This window comes from Herpailurus yagouaroundi, unplaced genomic scaffold, assembly GCF_014898765.1.
Source record: "Herpailurus yagouaroundi ecotype Mexico unplaced genomic scaffold, PumYag 428, whole genome shotgun sequence".
NCBI lineage: Eukaryota > Metazoa > Chordata > Mammalia > Carnivora > Felidae > Herpailurus > Herpailurus yagouaroundi.
In genome coordinates, this window is record NW_024412645.1 from 5,021,584 (window position 1) to 5,037,536 (window position 15,953).

The 15,953-nt window shown below is 51.7% G+C and overlaps 1 protein-coding gene across 3 annotated transcripts in view; it reads left to right on the forward strand.

Moving 5' to 3' along the window:
* The first annotated feature begins 6,909 nt into the window (after nt 1-6,909).
* TFIP11 (tuftelin interacting protein 11) overlaps nt 6,910-15,953 on the forward strand; it is a 21,041-nt gene continuing 11,997 nt past the window's right edge. The window contains exons 1-6 of one of the 3 annotated variants that reach the window (XM_040464088.1): nt 6,910-7,010; nt 9,020-9,237; nt 11,260-11,413; nt 11,721-11,877; nt 13,548-13,675; nt 15,364-15,516. In XM_040464088.1, the coding sequence (XP_040320022.1) occupies nt 9,029-9,237; nt 11,260-11,413; nt 11,721-11,877; nt 13,548-13,675; nt 15,364-15,516 (801 nt within the window). In that variant the 5' untranslated portion in view covers nt 6,910-7,010; nt 9,020-9,028. Of the gene's footprint in view, nt 7,011-8,349; nt 8,470-9,019; nt 9,238-11,259; nt 11,414-11,720; nt 11,878-13,547; nt 13,676-15,363; nt 15,517-15,953 lie in introns of those variants that run through there. The other 2 variants (XM_040464091.1, XM_040464089.1) reach the window with 2 other exon arrangements.

Genomic DNA, 15,953 nt, shown 5'->3' on the forward strand with positions numbered 1-15,953 from the left:
ACACACACACACACACACAATCATATGCAAAAGCTTAATCTAAGAAATGTAAAAATGGGGGCGCCTGGGTGGCTCAGTCGGTTGAGCGTCCAACCTCGGCTCAGGTCATGATCTCACGGTTCGTGAGTTCGAGCCCCACATCGGGCTCTGTGCTGGCATCCTGTCAGCGCAGAGCCCACTTTGGATCCTCTGTCTCCCTCTCCCTGCCCCTCCCTCACTTGCGCTCTCCCCAAAAATAAATAAATATTTTTTAAAATATATATATTTTTAATGTTTATTTTTGAGAGAGACAGAGACAGAATGCGAGTGGGTTGGGACAGAGAGAGAGGGAGATGAATCTGAAACAGGCTCCAGGCTCTGAGCGGTCAGCACAGAGCCCGACGCGGGGCTTGAACTCATGAGCTGCGAGATCATGACCTGAGCTGAAGTCAGACGCTCAACCGACTGAGCCACCCAGGCGCCCCTAAATAAATATTTTTTAAAAAAGAAACATAAAAGTGGCTCTTCTGGTGAGAACATCAGCCCCGTCCCAAGCTCCAACCCTTCCCTCTGAAGCGCTTGCTCATAGCGAAGGTTTGCATTGATTGGCCTGGTGGCTTGATTCAAACTGGTCTTACTAGACTGTAGACTGTATGAGTGTAGGAACAAATTTGAATTTCAGGTAAAACAATAAATTTTCAGTATTTTACAGTATTTCATGGGACATACATATACTAAAAACTTATTTGTTGTTTATGTGAAATCCAAATTCAAAACTGGGAATCCTGTATTTTTTGTTGTTAATTTATTGAGAGAGAGAGAGAGAGAGAGAGAGAGAGAGAGAATCCCAAGCAGGCTCCACGCTGACAGCTCGAAATCACGAAATGTGAGATCATGACCTGAGCCGAAATCGAGAGTCAGATGCTTAACCCACTGAGCCCCCCGGGGGACCCCTTGGAATCCTGTATTTTTATTTGCTAAATCTGGCAACCCCAAGTAGGGCTGGACGTGTAAGCAGCATTAGGGAAATGGCAGTGGGTGACTTCCAGCTCCGTGATAAGATATGTTGTGGCATCCACCTTGTTCTCAGTCACTCATTCTGGGGGTGTCTGGTCGCTATGTCATGAGGACACTCAGCAGCCACAGGTGGAAGCTCACGTGGCAAGTTCCCCAAGGCCTCCTGCCAGCCGGGTGAGTGGATCCCCCAGCCGTGGTTAAGCCCCGGGACGTCAAGCCAAGCAAGATGTCCCAGCTTGACTACAACCCCAAGAGAGATCCCAAGTCAGTACCAGGCAGCTGAGCTACCCTTGAATTCCTACCCAAAGAAATGGCGTGAGATAATATTCACTGTTGTTCCAAGCTGCGAAGTGTAGAGGGACTTGGGTCACGCCGCAATAGGAAATACGCCGCGATAAGAAATCCCTGGGAGCTTGTGAAATATCTGTGAATGAGTGAACGAGCTAGTGGATGAAGGAATGAATGAACGAATGACTGATGAAGGCTGCGGTTCCTCCCCTTCCCTGCGTGCTTGCGAGGGTGCTGGCTTTACAGAGTGCGCCCAGGCCCGCGTCACCTCACGTCCCAGCTCTCTGTGTGAGAAAAGAGTCTTCACAAACTCTAGAAAGGGAAACAAGGGACCAACCATCTGGGCAAAACATCTAAAGGGAGCCCAGGTTTGCTAATCACAGCTCATCTGGCTTTCCAATTCTCCCCAGCGCGGGGCACGCTGTATATTTTTGTGACCAAAGTCGAGCTAAGAATAAGCCACAGGCGACTGTAGAATGTCACCGTCCTAGAAAAGGAACTTGTGCTAGACTTTAAATACATCAGCCTTGAAATGTCGCTTGCAGATTGTTTCTATGGAACCAACCTATTTAAAGTTGTCGCTGAGGAAGGATTTTTTTTTTTTTTTTTTTTGGCCCCCAAATCTTTCGAAGGCAATGTGGAGAGAGCGCTGTCCAGCATAGGCTGTGTGCAGCGGGGGTGATGGCAAGCGTGGACTCAGGTAACAGAGACTATCGGGCAGGTTTGGGGAACCCAGGAGACGATGTACGCAGAGCGTCTGTTCTTTGCAGTCACTCTCCACGGATCACCTCGAGGACGTGGGCAGAAATGGTGTGGGGGCCCCAGGCAGGGCACAGGGGGGCGCGCACCCATCCGGACGTCTGGACTCCCGGGTCTCGCGGCTGGGTCTGTCCTTGAACTCGTTGAGCGGCCTGCGCACGCCCCTCGGGGCACGGCCTCTTCCGCGGCTTCCTCTGACGAGTGTCGAGGGCCCCGCAACCCCTTCCAGGATGGCGCCCTTTCTGAGCGCCTCGTGGGGAATGTAGACACGGGCCCGGGCGTCCCTGAGGCCCAAAGCAGGGGTTTCTGTGGGCGGTGGCTGGAGACCGTGATGTACCGGCACGAAATCATAAATCTAAACCTCTGGTTGCCTCTCCCCTCGCTGTTCTGGAGGCCGGGCATTTGAACTCAGGAATCCTGGAAAACGGGGGCCTCCCACGCCCAGCGGTGAGGTTGGGTCTTTCAAATGAACATAGTCATAACCATTTGCCAAGCTTTTGCTACTCTTACGAAGGCCAGCGGCTTCGTGTGCATTAACTAGCCACCCTCCTCTGTTGGTCCTGAAGACAGCCCTTTTAGTGCACTGCCATCATTGTGCCCACTTTGCGGATGGGAAAACTGAGGCGCAGCGAGGCGAAGCTATCTTCCCCCGCCCCACATCTAGGAAGCAGCAAAGCGATTTGGATCCTTGAAGTTTTACTCCAGTAGTTCTATTTAAAAAGAAACTCTAGGGGTTCCCCGGGTGGCTCAGTTGGCTAAGTGTCCGACTCTTGGTTTCGGCTCGGGTCATGATCTCACGGTTCGTGAGTTCGAGCCCCACGTCGGGCTCTGTGCTGCCAGCACGGAGCCTGCCCGAGATTCTCTCTCTCTGCCCTTCTCCTGTGCTCTCTCTCTCTCAAAATAAATAAACTTAAAAAAACAATAATAGTAAAAAAAAAAGTCTTAAAATTTGTTTAAATAAGAAAATTTTAAAAATCCTAAGTATAGAGGGGCGCCTGGGTGGCGCAGTCGGTTAAGCGTCCGACTTCAGCCAGGTCACGATCTCGCGGTCCGTGAGTTCGAGCCCCGCGTCGGGCTCTGGGCTGATGGCTCGGAGCCTGGAGCCTGTTTCCGATTCTGTGTCTCCTTCTCTCTCTGCCCCTCCCCCGTTCATGCTCTGTCTCTCTCTGTCCCAAAAATAAATAAACGTTGAAAAAAAAAATTAAAAAAAAAAATCCTGAGTATAGAGAGGACTTTCTTTCCCCCTTAATAAGTGAGATGAAGTTCCCTACTTGAATGCCCTATCACTCCCCCAATACTTTGGTATCTCCAACAAGCAAGGACATTTTCCAGTGTAACCACAGGACAACCGTCAAAATCAGAAAATGAACACCAACACATCACGACCATGGAAACCTCAGACCCCATTCACATTTTGCCAGTTGACCCCGTAACTTCCTTTATGGCAAAACACGGTCCAGTGCAGAGTCTCGGGTTACATTGAGCTGCCACACCTCTTTAGACCTACCCTTCAGTCTGGAGCAGTGCCAGGGGCTTGCTCTGGTTTTCACGACCCAGGCACTTTGCATGATCACAGGCCAGGTGCTTTGTAGAACGTCTCGTTGCTTGGGTTCATCTTAGGTGTCCCGATTCCATTCCAGTGACGTGTCTTTGGCAGGAACATCACAGATCTTCTCAGGGCATCCTATCAACGCAGTAAGGGACGTCCACTTGTCCCGCTGAGGCGGGGCCCCCCCCCCCCCCCCGGCACACTCTGATCATGTGATCAGAGAGCCTGTACTCTCAGTGGCTCCGCCACAGTCCACGGAAGCCACATGGCAGGGTCCATTTGGTAAAGCCAATCTACGAGCATCACTCCCCTGCGGTCAGAGTGACGGCAGCTCAATAAAGTTGGCTGGAAACCTACAGAGGTAGCTACGGAGAAGCCAGGCTCTTCTGAATATAGTAATTCACGACAGCCACTCCTGGTTTCGTGGCGGAAAGCTTGATCAAGTATGGGGGAAAGGGAATATACAGAAATAAGCAACTAGAGTAAACACAGAAAGGAGTATAGAGAAGATCAGAGAAGGGTTAATACAACCAATCGGGTACGCACATCATCCAACCTTCTGGCTGGGGAAACCCCCTCCCCCTTCCCCACCCCTCCATACAGCCAGGTTGGAGTCCCGATGGAGGGCCCCCCGGGGCAGAGTATCCTCCCCTGAGGTGAGGCTTCCAACTAACTATTCCCTCCAGGGCAAGATAAACACTACCCACAGTCATTAAGTTTGCCGAAGGGCAGTCCTGAGCAGGCTGGCTCTTGTTCTCTCTTATCCCATCTCCCAATCTCAGGAGGATGCCATTCCGCATAGTTCTCTTCCCTCCCTGGGCCCTTCCAGGGGGGGCCAGCCTGGTCTGGCTCAAGGCGATGAGGGAAGTTCATCCCTCTGGGTGTCAGGAACAGAGGGGCCAGTTCTGATCCCGAGGAACGCGAGCCAACTAAGCCCCCCACCATTGTGTACGTGCAGCCCTGGGCAGAAATGCCTGTCATATGAACATGTTCTGTGCAGAGCACAAGCTTACTTTTACCTTTGGCTTTGGCCTGTAAACAGACGCATACACATTTCCGGGCCCAGGCTCAAAACAGTCTATCTCGTCTCCCTGTTTTTCCTCCCTCTGCTGCCTGGTGGAACTTTTAGTCTGTTAGACTCTCACCACCCCCCCTCCCCCACCCCCTTCTCTTGTACTAAAACTTCACTCTTGTTTTTTTTTTTTAAGTTTATGTATGTATGTATTTATTTTTTTTTAATTTATTTTTTTTTTCAACGTTTATTTATTTTTGGGACAGAGAGAGACAGAGCATGAACGGGGGGAGGGGCAGAGAGAGAGGGAGACACAGAATCGGAAACAGGCTCCAGGCTCCGGGCCATCAGCCCAGAGCCCGACGCGGGGCTCGAACTCACGGACCGCGAGATCGTGACCTGAGCTGAAGTCGGACGCTTAACCGACTGCGCCACCCAGGCGCCCCATGTATGTATTTATTTTTAGAGCGCGAGAGAGCATGAGCAGGATAGGGGCAGAAAGAATCCCAAGCAGGTTCCATGCTGTCAGCATGGAGCCTGACGCAGGATTTGAACCCATGAACTGTGAGGTTATGACCAGAGGTGAAATCGAGTCAGACGCTTAACCGGTTGAGCTACCCAGGAGCCCCTCCTTTTTTTTTTTTTTTTTTAAAGCACATGTGGGGGAGGGGCAGAGGGGAAGAGAATCCCCAGCAGGCTCCACGCTGTCAGCACAGAGCCCAATAAGGGGTTCGACCTCACCAACCATGAGATCATGACCTGAACTGAAACCAAGAGTCAGACTCCTCACCGACTGGGCCACCCGGGGGGCCCCTTACCACCTCACTTTCTAATTTATTTCCTGAGTGCGTATCATGTGTCAGGCACAGTGACGCTACAGGTCAGTGGGGACACAGAGACCATGAAGTCCCAGAGCCCGTTCTCACGAAGCTGGCAGTTAATTAGCTTTCTGTAGGCTCTTCTTCCATTCATAACAAGGACGGGAAGTTAGACCCAAACCTCTGACCAGAAGTCAGGTGCACTTTGTGTACTCTAAGTGCCTCTTGAATCTTTTCATCATATGGAGGAGAGAGAGAATGTATGCAAAAATTAACAGCGAACACTTCTTAAATACCTACAGCGTCGCAGGTACCCTTGGAGCTGCTTACGTATTTTAGCTCATAGATCCTCAACCATTTTGCAGAAGAGGCAACAGGCTCCCAGAGGTGTGGGTAACTTTGCCTGAGGCCCACAGCTGGACGTGGCAGAGCTGAGATGGAAACTCCGGAGCCTGTGTGTTCATTGCATCCCTTGAGCCTAGCACAGGGTAGGCAACCAGTACATTTTTATTAGATCAGTGAATGGGTGAGTGAATTTAACAACTGGCTGGAGAGGAAGAGCATGGGGAGGTCTCCTGGAGGGCATACTTGGGACCTCTAAGTGTTGGCCCATTCACTCCTGCACTCTCTCAAGCTTCTGTGGAAGGCAGCTGCTCTGTGCCCACGACGGTGCTTACACTAAAGGACCCTCAAGATACAGGAGGCAGTCTTTTTTTCTAAACATAATTTATTGTCAAGTTAGCTATACGCTATACAGTGTGCTCTTGGTTTCCGGAGTAGATTGCCATGATTCATCGCTTACGTACAACACCCAGTGCTCCTCCCAACAAGTGTCCTCTTTAATGCCCATCTCCCATTTACCACCCCCTCTCTTCTCTGCGGGCGCCTCCGGCCCCATCAACCCTCAGTTTATTCTCCGTATTTAAGAATCTCTTAAGGTTTGCCTCCCTCTCTGTAGCTATTCCCGCCCCGGTCTTCTGGGACGTTTCTAAAATTCCACATATGAGTGAAAACATGTATCTGCCTTTCTCTGACTGATTTCCCTTAGCATTACACCTTCCAGTTCCAGCCACCTTGTCGCAGATGGCAAGATTCCATTCTTTCTCATTGCCAAGTAGTATCAGGAGACAGTCTTGACCTTCATTACTCCCGTTGCAGGCAATGTGTCCCGGCCCCTGTACCGTCTCACGCTGTTCCTTACAACTATCTACCCAGCGAGCTAGGGCTGTATCGCCATTTTACAGATTTTTAATCTCAGGCTGGCAAAGGGAGTCCCCGTAGGCCAAGGTGGCTCGGCCCCGTTCACACCCAGCGGGGGCGGGAGGGAGGCCCGCGAGGCCAGGAAATAAACCCTCAGCCATTCCAGGCCCTGGAAATCCCCGCCTTCTTTCTCGCATCTCAGCCCCGCCCCTCTAGAGCCCAAGACTCTCCAGCCTTCGGCTGCTGCCATGGCAACCAGCGCGCCGTTTCCGCTGTAAACGTCATTTCCGGCGCGCCGTCCGAGGGCGCATCCGGATTCCGGCTGCTGTAGTGGCGCGCAGCTCGCCCAGAGCCGGTATCTGGTTTTGGTCGGCGGGACCCGGGAGAGGTGAGTGGGGCCGGGGCGAGGGAAGGGACGGGGAGCGGGAGGGGGGGGTCCCCGCCAGTGGGAGTGTGCGCGAGGGACCCACTGAGCAGGTTAGGGACCGAGCCCCGCCGGAAGCCTGGCTTCAAGCCCACCTGCTTTGGAGCCCTGCCAGCGTAGAACCTGGGGCAAGTTGTCCGACGTCCCTGCGTCTCCTTTCTCTTATCGGAAGGGTGGGGACGCCAACAGTACGTGTCTCGTAGAGGTGACTTGATTGCTTACGTTAGATTATCGGCTCGAAGCGTCCGGCAAGTACTTGGTACCTGCCAAAGGCTCTGTAACTCCTAACAGTCCTTTGCTTCTTGCCCCGGGAAGCAGCGATATTACTGACTCCCGTGTGTCTGGGACTCCCTACCTCCCCTGACAACATTTCCCTTCTTTGCACTGCTGGCTGAGGTTGGGACCAGCTGCACCCAAGCAGTGTGCCAGTGAGTAGAGTAAGCAGGGAGAACTTGGTGGGTTTGTTTGTTTTTTAATCTTTGAATGTTTATTTTTGAGAGAGAGAGCGGGGGAGGGGCAGAGAGAGATGGAGACGCAAAATCCCAAGCAAGCTCTAGGCTCCCACCTGTCAGCACAGAGCCCGACCCGGGGCTCGAACCCATGAACGGTGAGATCATGATCTGAGCCAAAGTCGGAGGCTTAACCGACTGAGCCACCCAGACACCCCAAGCAGGGAGAACTCTGTCACAGAAGCGACCAGAAGTAGTGAACTCCTTGTCCCTGAGGGCTGCTTGCAGCAAGCAACTGGTTGGTAAGAATCCCAGTTGCTGTCACAGATTGAATGTATACCACGCAGCGCACCTTGCTTGGCACTTTGTGTGTATTTGATACTCACACACTCACTGAGTACCTGGCAGAGCTGGGATTTGAACTCAGGCTATGATTTTAGCAGTTTGTTAGGTTCCTTCCCTAATCCCGTAATAGTAATGATGATGAAGCTAATCATGGAGCTACTGTAACAGCTATTGTTCCTTGAGCGTTTTTTATTCTGACCTAAGTGTTTTTTAAGCACCGTCTTGTTTAATCTGCCTTACAAGGCATTGTAAAGCTTGGTGCAGTAGTAATTAATCCATTTAAGGAAGAGATGTGGGGCGCCTGGGTGGCTCAGTCGACTAAGGGTCCTAAGGGGTAAGAGTCCTAAGGGTCCGGCTCTTGAGTTCAGCTCAGATATTGACCTCACGGTTTCGGAGTTTGAACACTGCTTCTGGAGTTGCGAGCCCCCCCCCGACAGGTTCTGCGGGGAGAGCTCAGAGCCTGCTTGGGATCCTCACTCTCTCCCTGTCTCTGTGTGCCCCTCCCTCCCCTCTCAGAATAAATAAATAAACTCCAAAGAAAATAATTTTATGAGAAAGAGACAGCTGAATCTCATCATCCAGCTGTCAGGAGTTGAATTCTCTGTTGCAGTACACAGATGTCTGTTAAGGTAGTGTTTATAGTTACTACTGCCTTCAGAAGAGGTTCATGTTTTGGGAGGAAATCTAAGTTTTAGGGTCTCACCAAGTAATATAGTTCAGAAAGCATGTTCTAAAAACAATCACTCCTGGGACCGCCAAGGGTCCAGATACAACTTTCCTCAACAGCAGCAACAACAAAATAATCTGGGATCCCAGAAGATGTCCACCCAGGTTCTGAGGCAATAATAAATAGAGTTACATACGTAGGTATTTTTATGTGGTTTCTATATATGTGAGTATGTTTTATGACATTGACTAGGACAGAGAAATAGATGCTTAAGAATCACATACATCGTTGGGACTGGTCTTGGAGGAGCCTTTTGTCCCGCCTGTTTAAATACGGATCATTTCCTAAAATATGTTTTTAATGTCTGCTTTATTGAATTGTAGCGACGATTTTAACAAGCTTTGTGTTTGGAGGACGTTCAAAGGGAGCAAGGAGCGGGGACTCAGGGAAGCCTGCTGCCGCTTCCAGAACTCACCACAAACTCCACGTGCCTTTCTTATCCCTTCCTTCAGTGACCGGCCATGTCGCTGTCCCACTTGTACCGGGATGGCGAAGGCCACATGGATGATGACGAGGACGAGCGGGAGAACTTTGAGATCACCGACTGGGATCTCCAGAATGAATTCAACCCCAACCGGCAGCGCCACTGGCAGACCAAGGAAGAGGCCACGTACGGAGTGTGGGCAGAGCGAGACTCGGATGAAGAGAGGCCCAGCTTTGGAGGCAAACGGTACTGGGCGCGTGGGGCTGCTTTCTGTTGCTTTAGGGAAGTGGGGGAAGATGGAGAGGGAGTTGGGGGGATAACCACTAAACAGACTTCTCTCCTGGCCTTCCTGAGTCCTGGAGCTGCAGCATCAGCCGGGGAGGCCCAGCTTCCTCTTTGGGCTGGAGGGTGGCTCTCTGCTGACTGAACCATAGGCAGGTGTTCAGTGAGCAATTATATGTAGCGGGTCTTGGGCCGCAGGCCCATTCCTTGCCTTCTGAGAGCTCAGACACCAGAGCATGGAGACAGGCGACGACTGACGACTCACACAGTGCAAGTTTGTGACTGACTTCGGACCTGAGAGAGAGTACGTTTGAGAGGATCTTTGATCTGTTCTGGGAGGCGAGGGAAGAGGTCTCTAGAGAGGCGATCCTTGAGCATATATGACCACAGAGGGTGACGGCATGAGGATACAGAGGCCATTGAGGGGAAGCACCAGGTGTCTACGAGGTATGGAAGCTTTTGCAGGTGGGAGCATAGCTTGAGAAGAGGCCCCCGGGTCTGAGACAGCGAGTGGCTGACGTGGGCGCGCTTATGTTTGGAGGAGACCTTTTGGTGTGCAAAGTTGGCCCGAGGCCCCAGTGGAAGAGGGAGATGTGTGGGGCCGAGACTGGGTCCCTGCAGGCGTGGTGGCGGGGAGATGAGGACTCAGGCTGACAGTCTTCCGCCTCCGCGTGAAGTCACGTGGGCACTGGCCACGAGTCGCCTGACCGGTGTGTGTAGCCAGTATGGGTTTGTCCCTTTGGCCTCGACTGTGGCCTGTAGGCTCCGGCCCTTTGAGACTGTGCCTGTTTCACACGGTCTGGGGAGCCTGGGGGGAAAGAGTATGGAGATCGGTACAGGCAAGAAATCTAAAAGTGGATGACAGATGGCTCAGAGGTCAAGGATTACATAACCATAAGATGATGGTAGCCAAATAGCCAACATCTGTTGGCGCTTTACTTGTTCTGTGCTTTTTACATGGTTGGTATCATTTACCTGTGAGAAGGGTACTGTTGTTACCATTCCATTTTCCACATTAAGAAACTGAGGTCATGATCACACAGCCAGGCTTTGGGAATCTGGGCCTCCCTCCTGAGTTTGGGCTCTTACCTGACTGCATCTTCTAGAAAAGAATCCTCTCAGTTCTGTCACTGCCACGGGGTTGTGCAGTGACTAGGCTGGTCATCTTATAAAGGGAGCTGACGTTTATGACACTGTCCTTGTGACAGTCGTGGTCGGCATCGATACTCGCCATCTCACGGAGTTCGTTTCTTCGTTATTACTTTAGTTTTCACATACAAATGAATGTAATGAACGTGAACTTCTCAGAGTTTGATATAATTGTTAATATACTTTCCATTCATAGAATTTCTTTTACTGTGTTTGATGATTTTTTATTAGAATTTTTCTTGTTTGGTTTTTGTATTTGAAATAGCCTTCAAGACACATGGTTTTTAAAATAGCTTAATTTTTAAAAATGTAAAAGGAGGGGCCCCGGGGTGGCACAGTTGGTTAAGCTTCCAACTCGTGACCTCGGCTCAGGTCACGATCTCACAGTTCATGAGTTCGGGCCCTGCATCAGGTTCTGTGCTGACTGAGCGGAGCCTGCTTGAGATTCTCTCTCTCACTCTCTCTCTCTCTCTCTCAAAAATAAACATTTTAAAAAAATGTAGAAGAAAGTTGTGTTGTATCATATTTTGCATTTTTTCCTTTCACTTTTACGAAGACGTAACTGATACACATGCTGTATAAGATGACACTTTGCATTTTTAATCACCCTTACACTGACATCGATAATTGCAGCCGCAGAGTTGACTTGAACCCATCAGGTAATCATGTTATTGTGATTACAGGATCTGGGGCCCTTTGGGTATAAGTGAGTGTATTGCTCTTTTAAACGATCCCTGGAGGTCCACCCTAAGGGGTTCCCTGGCCAGCACAGTTTCTACAAGGGATGCCTACGGAAGGTTCTTGACAGCCCCCTGGGGGCCTTGTGTTTGCCCGCAGGGCCCGAGACTACTCCGCGCCAGTCAACTTCATCAGCGCCGGCCTCAAGAAAGGGGCAGCAGAGGAGGCGGAGCTGGAAGATTCCGACGACGAGGAGAAGCCTGTTAAGCAGGATGACTTTCCTAAGGATTTCGGACCCAAGAAGTTAAAGACGGTAGCATCTTTGCTTCAGGCTTGTGACCTTAGTAACGTCCTCGGAAGGTCATGCGGCCAGGCATCTGCGGGCGGGGGGCTTGTGTGGGTTTCTCCTCGTGGCGGCAGATTTCTGCGAGGTGTGACGTGGGCAGCGCGGGCTCTTTGCTCTCCTGACGCACGTCACAGATCTGGTTTTGGTTTGTGTGACACTTTTTATAATGCTCTGACTGCCAGGCCATTTCCCCATCGTCCGAGTAAGCTTTGTTAGATTTTTCTTTTTATTCCCTGTCAACTAAGCTTTGGTTTTGTTTTTTTTTCCTCCTCAGGGTGGCAATTTTAAACCCAGCCAGAAAGGCTTTGCAGGAGGAACCAAGTCTTTCATGGATTTTGGCAGCTGGGAAAGACACACCAAGGGAATTGGACAGAAGCTTCTGCAGAAGATGGGCTACGTCCCTGGAAGGGGGCTCGGGAAGAATGCACAAGGTAGGGTGCGGGCACCCTGTAGTCTTGAGGGACGGAGGCGAGGTCCGTGGAGTCTGCGGCCTGGCCCGCTGGCACCTGACGGCTGTGCTCCTCGGCTGTCTGCTTTCTCAGACCCAAACGGAAGCTTGTCTGAGCAGGAGGAAGAGGCTCCGTCAGGCTGCAGACGAGAGGCTTCTTTGTGGCCTGACCGGTGCTTCTTTAAGACTGAGCCTGTTGCCAGCATTTACAAATAAGATAATTTTACCTGACATTTTTGACTTTGTCTGGCAGGAATTGGTTTTAGCTGCCACAGACAGTGCTCGTGGCCTCGGGGAAGCAGTCTCCACCCCCTGTGGTCTTTGGTCCCGATACCCCTTACTTTATGTCAGCTTTCCTGGGCCCTGGAGGCATAGGAGTTTGTAGTCCAGGAATATCCATGAAACATTGTGTGTAGCTTTTTTTTTTTTTTAAAGATAAAGAGTTTAGAGCATTGGGTTGTAGGCCCAAACTTTTTTGCTATTTTAAAGTTTGTTTATTTTGAGAGCACGTGAGTGAGGGAGGGGCGGAGAGAGAGGGAGAGAGAATCCCAAGCAGGCACCGCACTATCAGCGCAGAGCCTGATGCAGGGCTTGAACTCACGAACCATGAGATCATGACCTGAACCAAAATCAAGAGTCAGACACTTAACCGGCTGAGCCACCCAGGTGCCCTTTCGTGTAGCTTTTTTATGCGCCCTTGTGTGGCCGTAAACTTGGCTGAGCAAATCCCACGTGGGGCCCTCTGTCTGCGCTCAGCAGCCCTGCCTCCTGTCCCCAGGCCCTAGCCCCGTCCAGACAGCTCCTCTCACATGTCCCTGTCTCCTTGACATCAAAGCCGCACAAGCCAAGCACTTGGGTTCTTCCTGCAGGAACCTGCTTTCTCTCTCCTTGTCCTGTTTCCCGTGAGCAGGCAGCAACTGGACGGAAACAGTAATAGTTTCTAAGAGTCCAGGCTCCACTCCTGCGTAGTTGTTCAGGTTTCACCCAGCGTTAGCTGGAGGAAAAGTCGTGAATCTCACGGAGCTGGCTGTGGTGACCCAGAAGGAGAACAAGGTCTGACTTGAGATTTCAGCAGTACTAGCTGAAGGGGAGGCTGGGCAGTTTTCACTGAAGTGCGGTAGTCCCGTCTGTTGACTCTTAGAGGAAAATAGTTATTTCCGAGGCTTACGCGTGCTATAAAGCAAGCAAAGTCCAGGAGACAGGAGCTACCCAGGAAAACGGACGGGGTCTCCTACTGAACTGCTGCTTCACCTCGCCTCATTCAGTCAGTATATTCTGCGAATAATTCACTCTCCTTACCGGAACCTTCTTCCAAGGAAAGTGTAGAATTTAGTACTACAGAGTTCCCAGTTACATGTGAATAGTTCTTTTTTCTCCCAGTATCTCAAAAAGACAAATCCAAAGCGGATACGAAAATCTGTATTTAGGACATCGATACGCTGATGTCTGCATCCTCTTGTACCATAAATGCTTAGAAATTTCACATCACAGGGGACTCGGACAGGGTTCCAGGGGCAGAGAAGAGCCCTCCCTCCTGGGCTGTGTTATTCTGTGTCAGGACTGAGGAAGGGTGGTTTCACTGAGTGCCTTGTTCGAATACAGGAATCGCTGTGACCATCTGAAATCTTTTTATCTTTTGCTGAAATCTGTCAGGTATCATTAATCCAATCGAAGCCAGACAGAGAAAGGGCAAAGGTGCCGTGGGCGCTTACGGCTCTGAGCGTACCACTCAGTCCCTGCAAGACTTCCCCGTGGTTGACTCAGAAGAAGAAGCGGAAGAGGTAACCAGAAGTCAGGGGTCACGGGCGGGGGGGTGTCTGTGCTGTTTCCCACTGTCGCTCGCTCACTCGCTCGCTCATTCAGTCGGCCTTCAGATGTCTGTTGCACATGTGACGTGTCACGCTGTGCTGGAGGCCGGAGGTTCCTCCACGAGGAACGGCTTAGAGCCTGGTGCCCAGACACAGTCAACAAGCAGCTGTGGTGTGGTTGCTGAGAGCGGTAGGTGCTGAGAAGGGTCAGAGTAGGAGGTGAGGTGGGGAGTGGGGGGCTGTGCAGGGGTGACATACTTAGGTAGGGAGGAGAGGCTTCAGTGGATTCTCGGCAGGAGAAGGCAGCGAGTGTGGGGCCAGTCGTGAGGCCAGAGGCCACCGAGCGTGCGTCTCCGAGCCTGGTGGCGGAGAGGCCGCGGAGGGGGCTGTGGTGGGAAGGCAGCACACGGAGCAGGGAGGGGACGAGGCATATCGACCGGGCGGGTCACGGCACTGGCCCCGAAGGCCACTTGTAGGTGCCGGGCTTTTGTCTCCAGTGTCGCGGGGAGCCAGCTGTGAGCTGGGGGTCGCTCTGCTCTGGCCCCCGAGGGGCCGGCTGTCTCGACACCGTTTTTCCCCTTTGCATTTATTTATTTATTTTTTTTAATTTTTTTTTTTTCAACGTTTATTTATTTTTGGGACAGAGAGAGACAGAGCATGAACGGGGGAGGGGCAGAGAGAGAGGGAGACACAGAATCGGAAACAGGCTCCAGGCTCCGAGCCATCAGCCCAGAGCCTGATGCGGGGCTCGAACTCACGGACCGCGAGATCGTGACCTGGCTGAAGTCGGACGCTTAACCGACTGCGCCACCCAGGCGCCCCTTCCCCTTTGCATTTACGAGGGACAGCGGGATGCTGCAGAGCCTCGTATTGTCACTGCTCTTGTCGCCGACCCTCTCCTTTTGCTGAGGCGGGAGACGTTGGATAGGGTGGGACGGCAGGTAGCAGGTGTGCAGCAGAAGCGAGTAGGCGAGCCAGGAGTGAGGCGGACGGGCCAGGGCCTCGCTGTCTAAAGAGGTAGTTTCTACTCAGGTCCAGGCGGTTGTTGCCATCGACCTGGCCCAGTAGTGCCTGATCTTTGGTTTTCCTGGAGTAGAGGTCCAGACATTTTTGGGAAAAAACGAGTACAAGTTTTAAACCAGTGTAAGAAACAAAGAAGGACACGCACAAAACCCACTTCGGTGGGCTGGACTCTACTCCCCCCGACCGCGCTTCCTTCTCCATCTACTGTAGGCCTTCCTGTGGAAGAGGCTTGCAGACCTTGCTTACAGAAGGTGTCTTGGCCTTAAGACTTAGGGACCTGCTGATTTGCCCTCATCTTAGATTAGAACCAAGGTTTTGGGTCCTTAAATCCCGTATGTTGTTGTTTAAGTTTCACGTGAGGTGAATTTAAAAGTAGCGTAGTGCCTGCCCGCAGTGGGGGTGGCCGTTGCCTGGGTGTCTGGAGTACCTGCTTTCTGAACCTTCTTGTTTCTACGAGGGGCTGAGCGTCAGGGGCGTGTCAGGAGATGGTTGTAGTGTCCCTCAGGCACGCCGCTTGGCGCAGAACCTTGCGTACGTCTGAGACCGTGCCTAGTGAGTGTCTGCGAACGGTCTCGGTCACCCTGCCTGCTGTGAAAAGCGGCCTGCCTTGTGTCACTGGCCGCCTCCCCCTGCTTCAGGAGTTTCAGAAGGAGCTGAGCCAGTGGAGGAAAGACCCCAGCGGAAGCAAGAAGAAGCCCAAATACTCTTACAAGACGGTGGAGGAGCTGAAAGCCAAGGGCAGGATCAGCAAGAAGCTCGCTGCCCCCCAGAAGGAGCTTTCTCAGGTCAAGGTACGGGGCGGGGAGGGGGGCGCTGGGAAACACTGCCACACCCGCGTCAAGTCAATCACCCAACGTTCTCTCGGATCCCGTGGGGTCTTCTGGGCTTGCTTTGTTCTGTTCGTTATCGCTTGGCGGTAGCGTGTGCCCCGCGCTGGGCGCTCTTTGTTACACGGCAGTGGTGCAAAACCACTTCTCTCTGAAGCGCCCGGTCCGTGAACTTAAAAACATTTCCGTAATTTGGCTATTGTTGAGAGTGCTGCTATAAACATTGGGGTACAAGTGCCCCTGTGCATCAGCACTCCTGTATCCCTTGGGTAAATTCCTAGCAGTGGTTTATATACACAATGGAGTACTACATGGCAATGAGAAAGAACGAAATATGGCCCTTTGTGGCAACGTGGATGGAACTGGAGAGTGTGATGCTAAGTGAAATAAGCCATACAGAG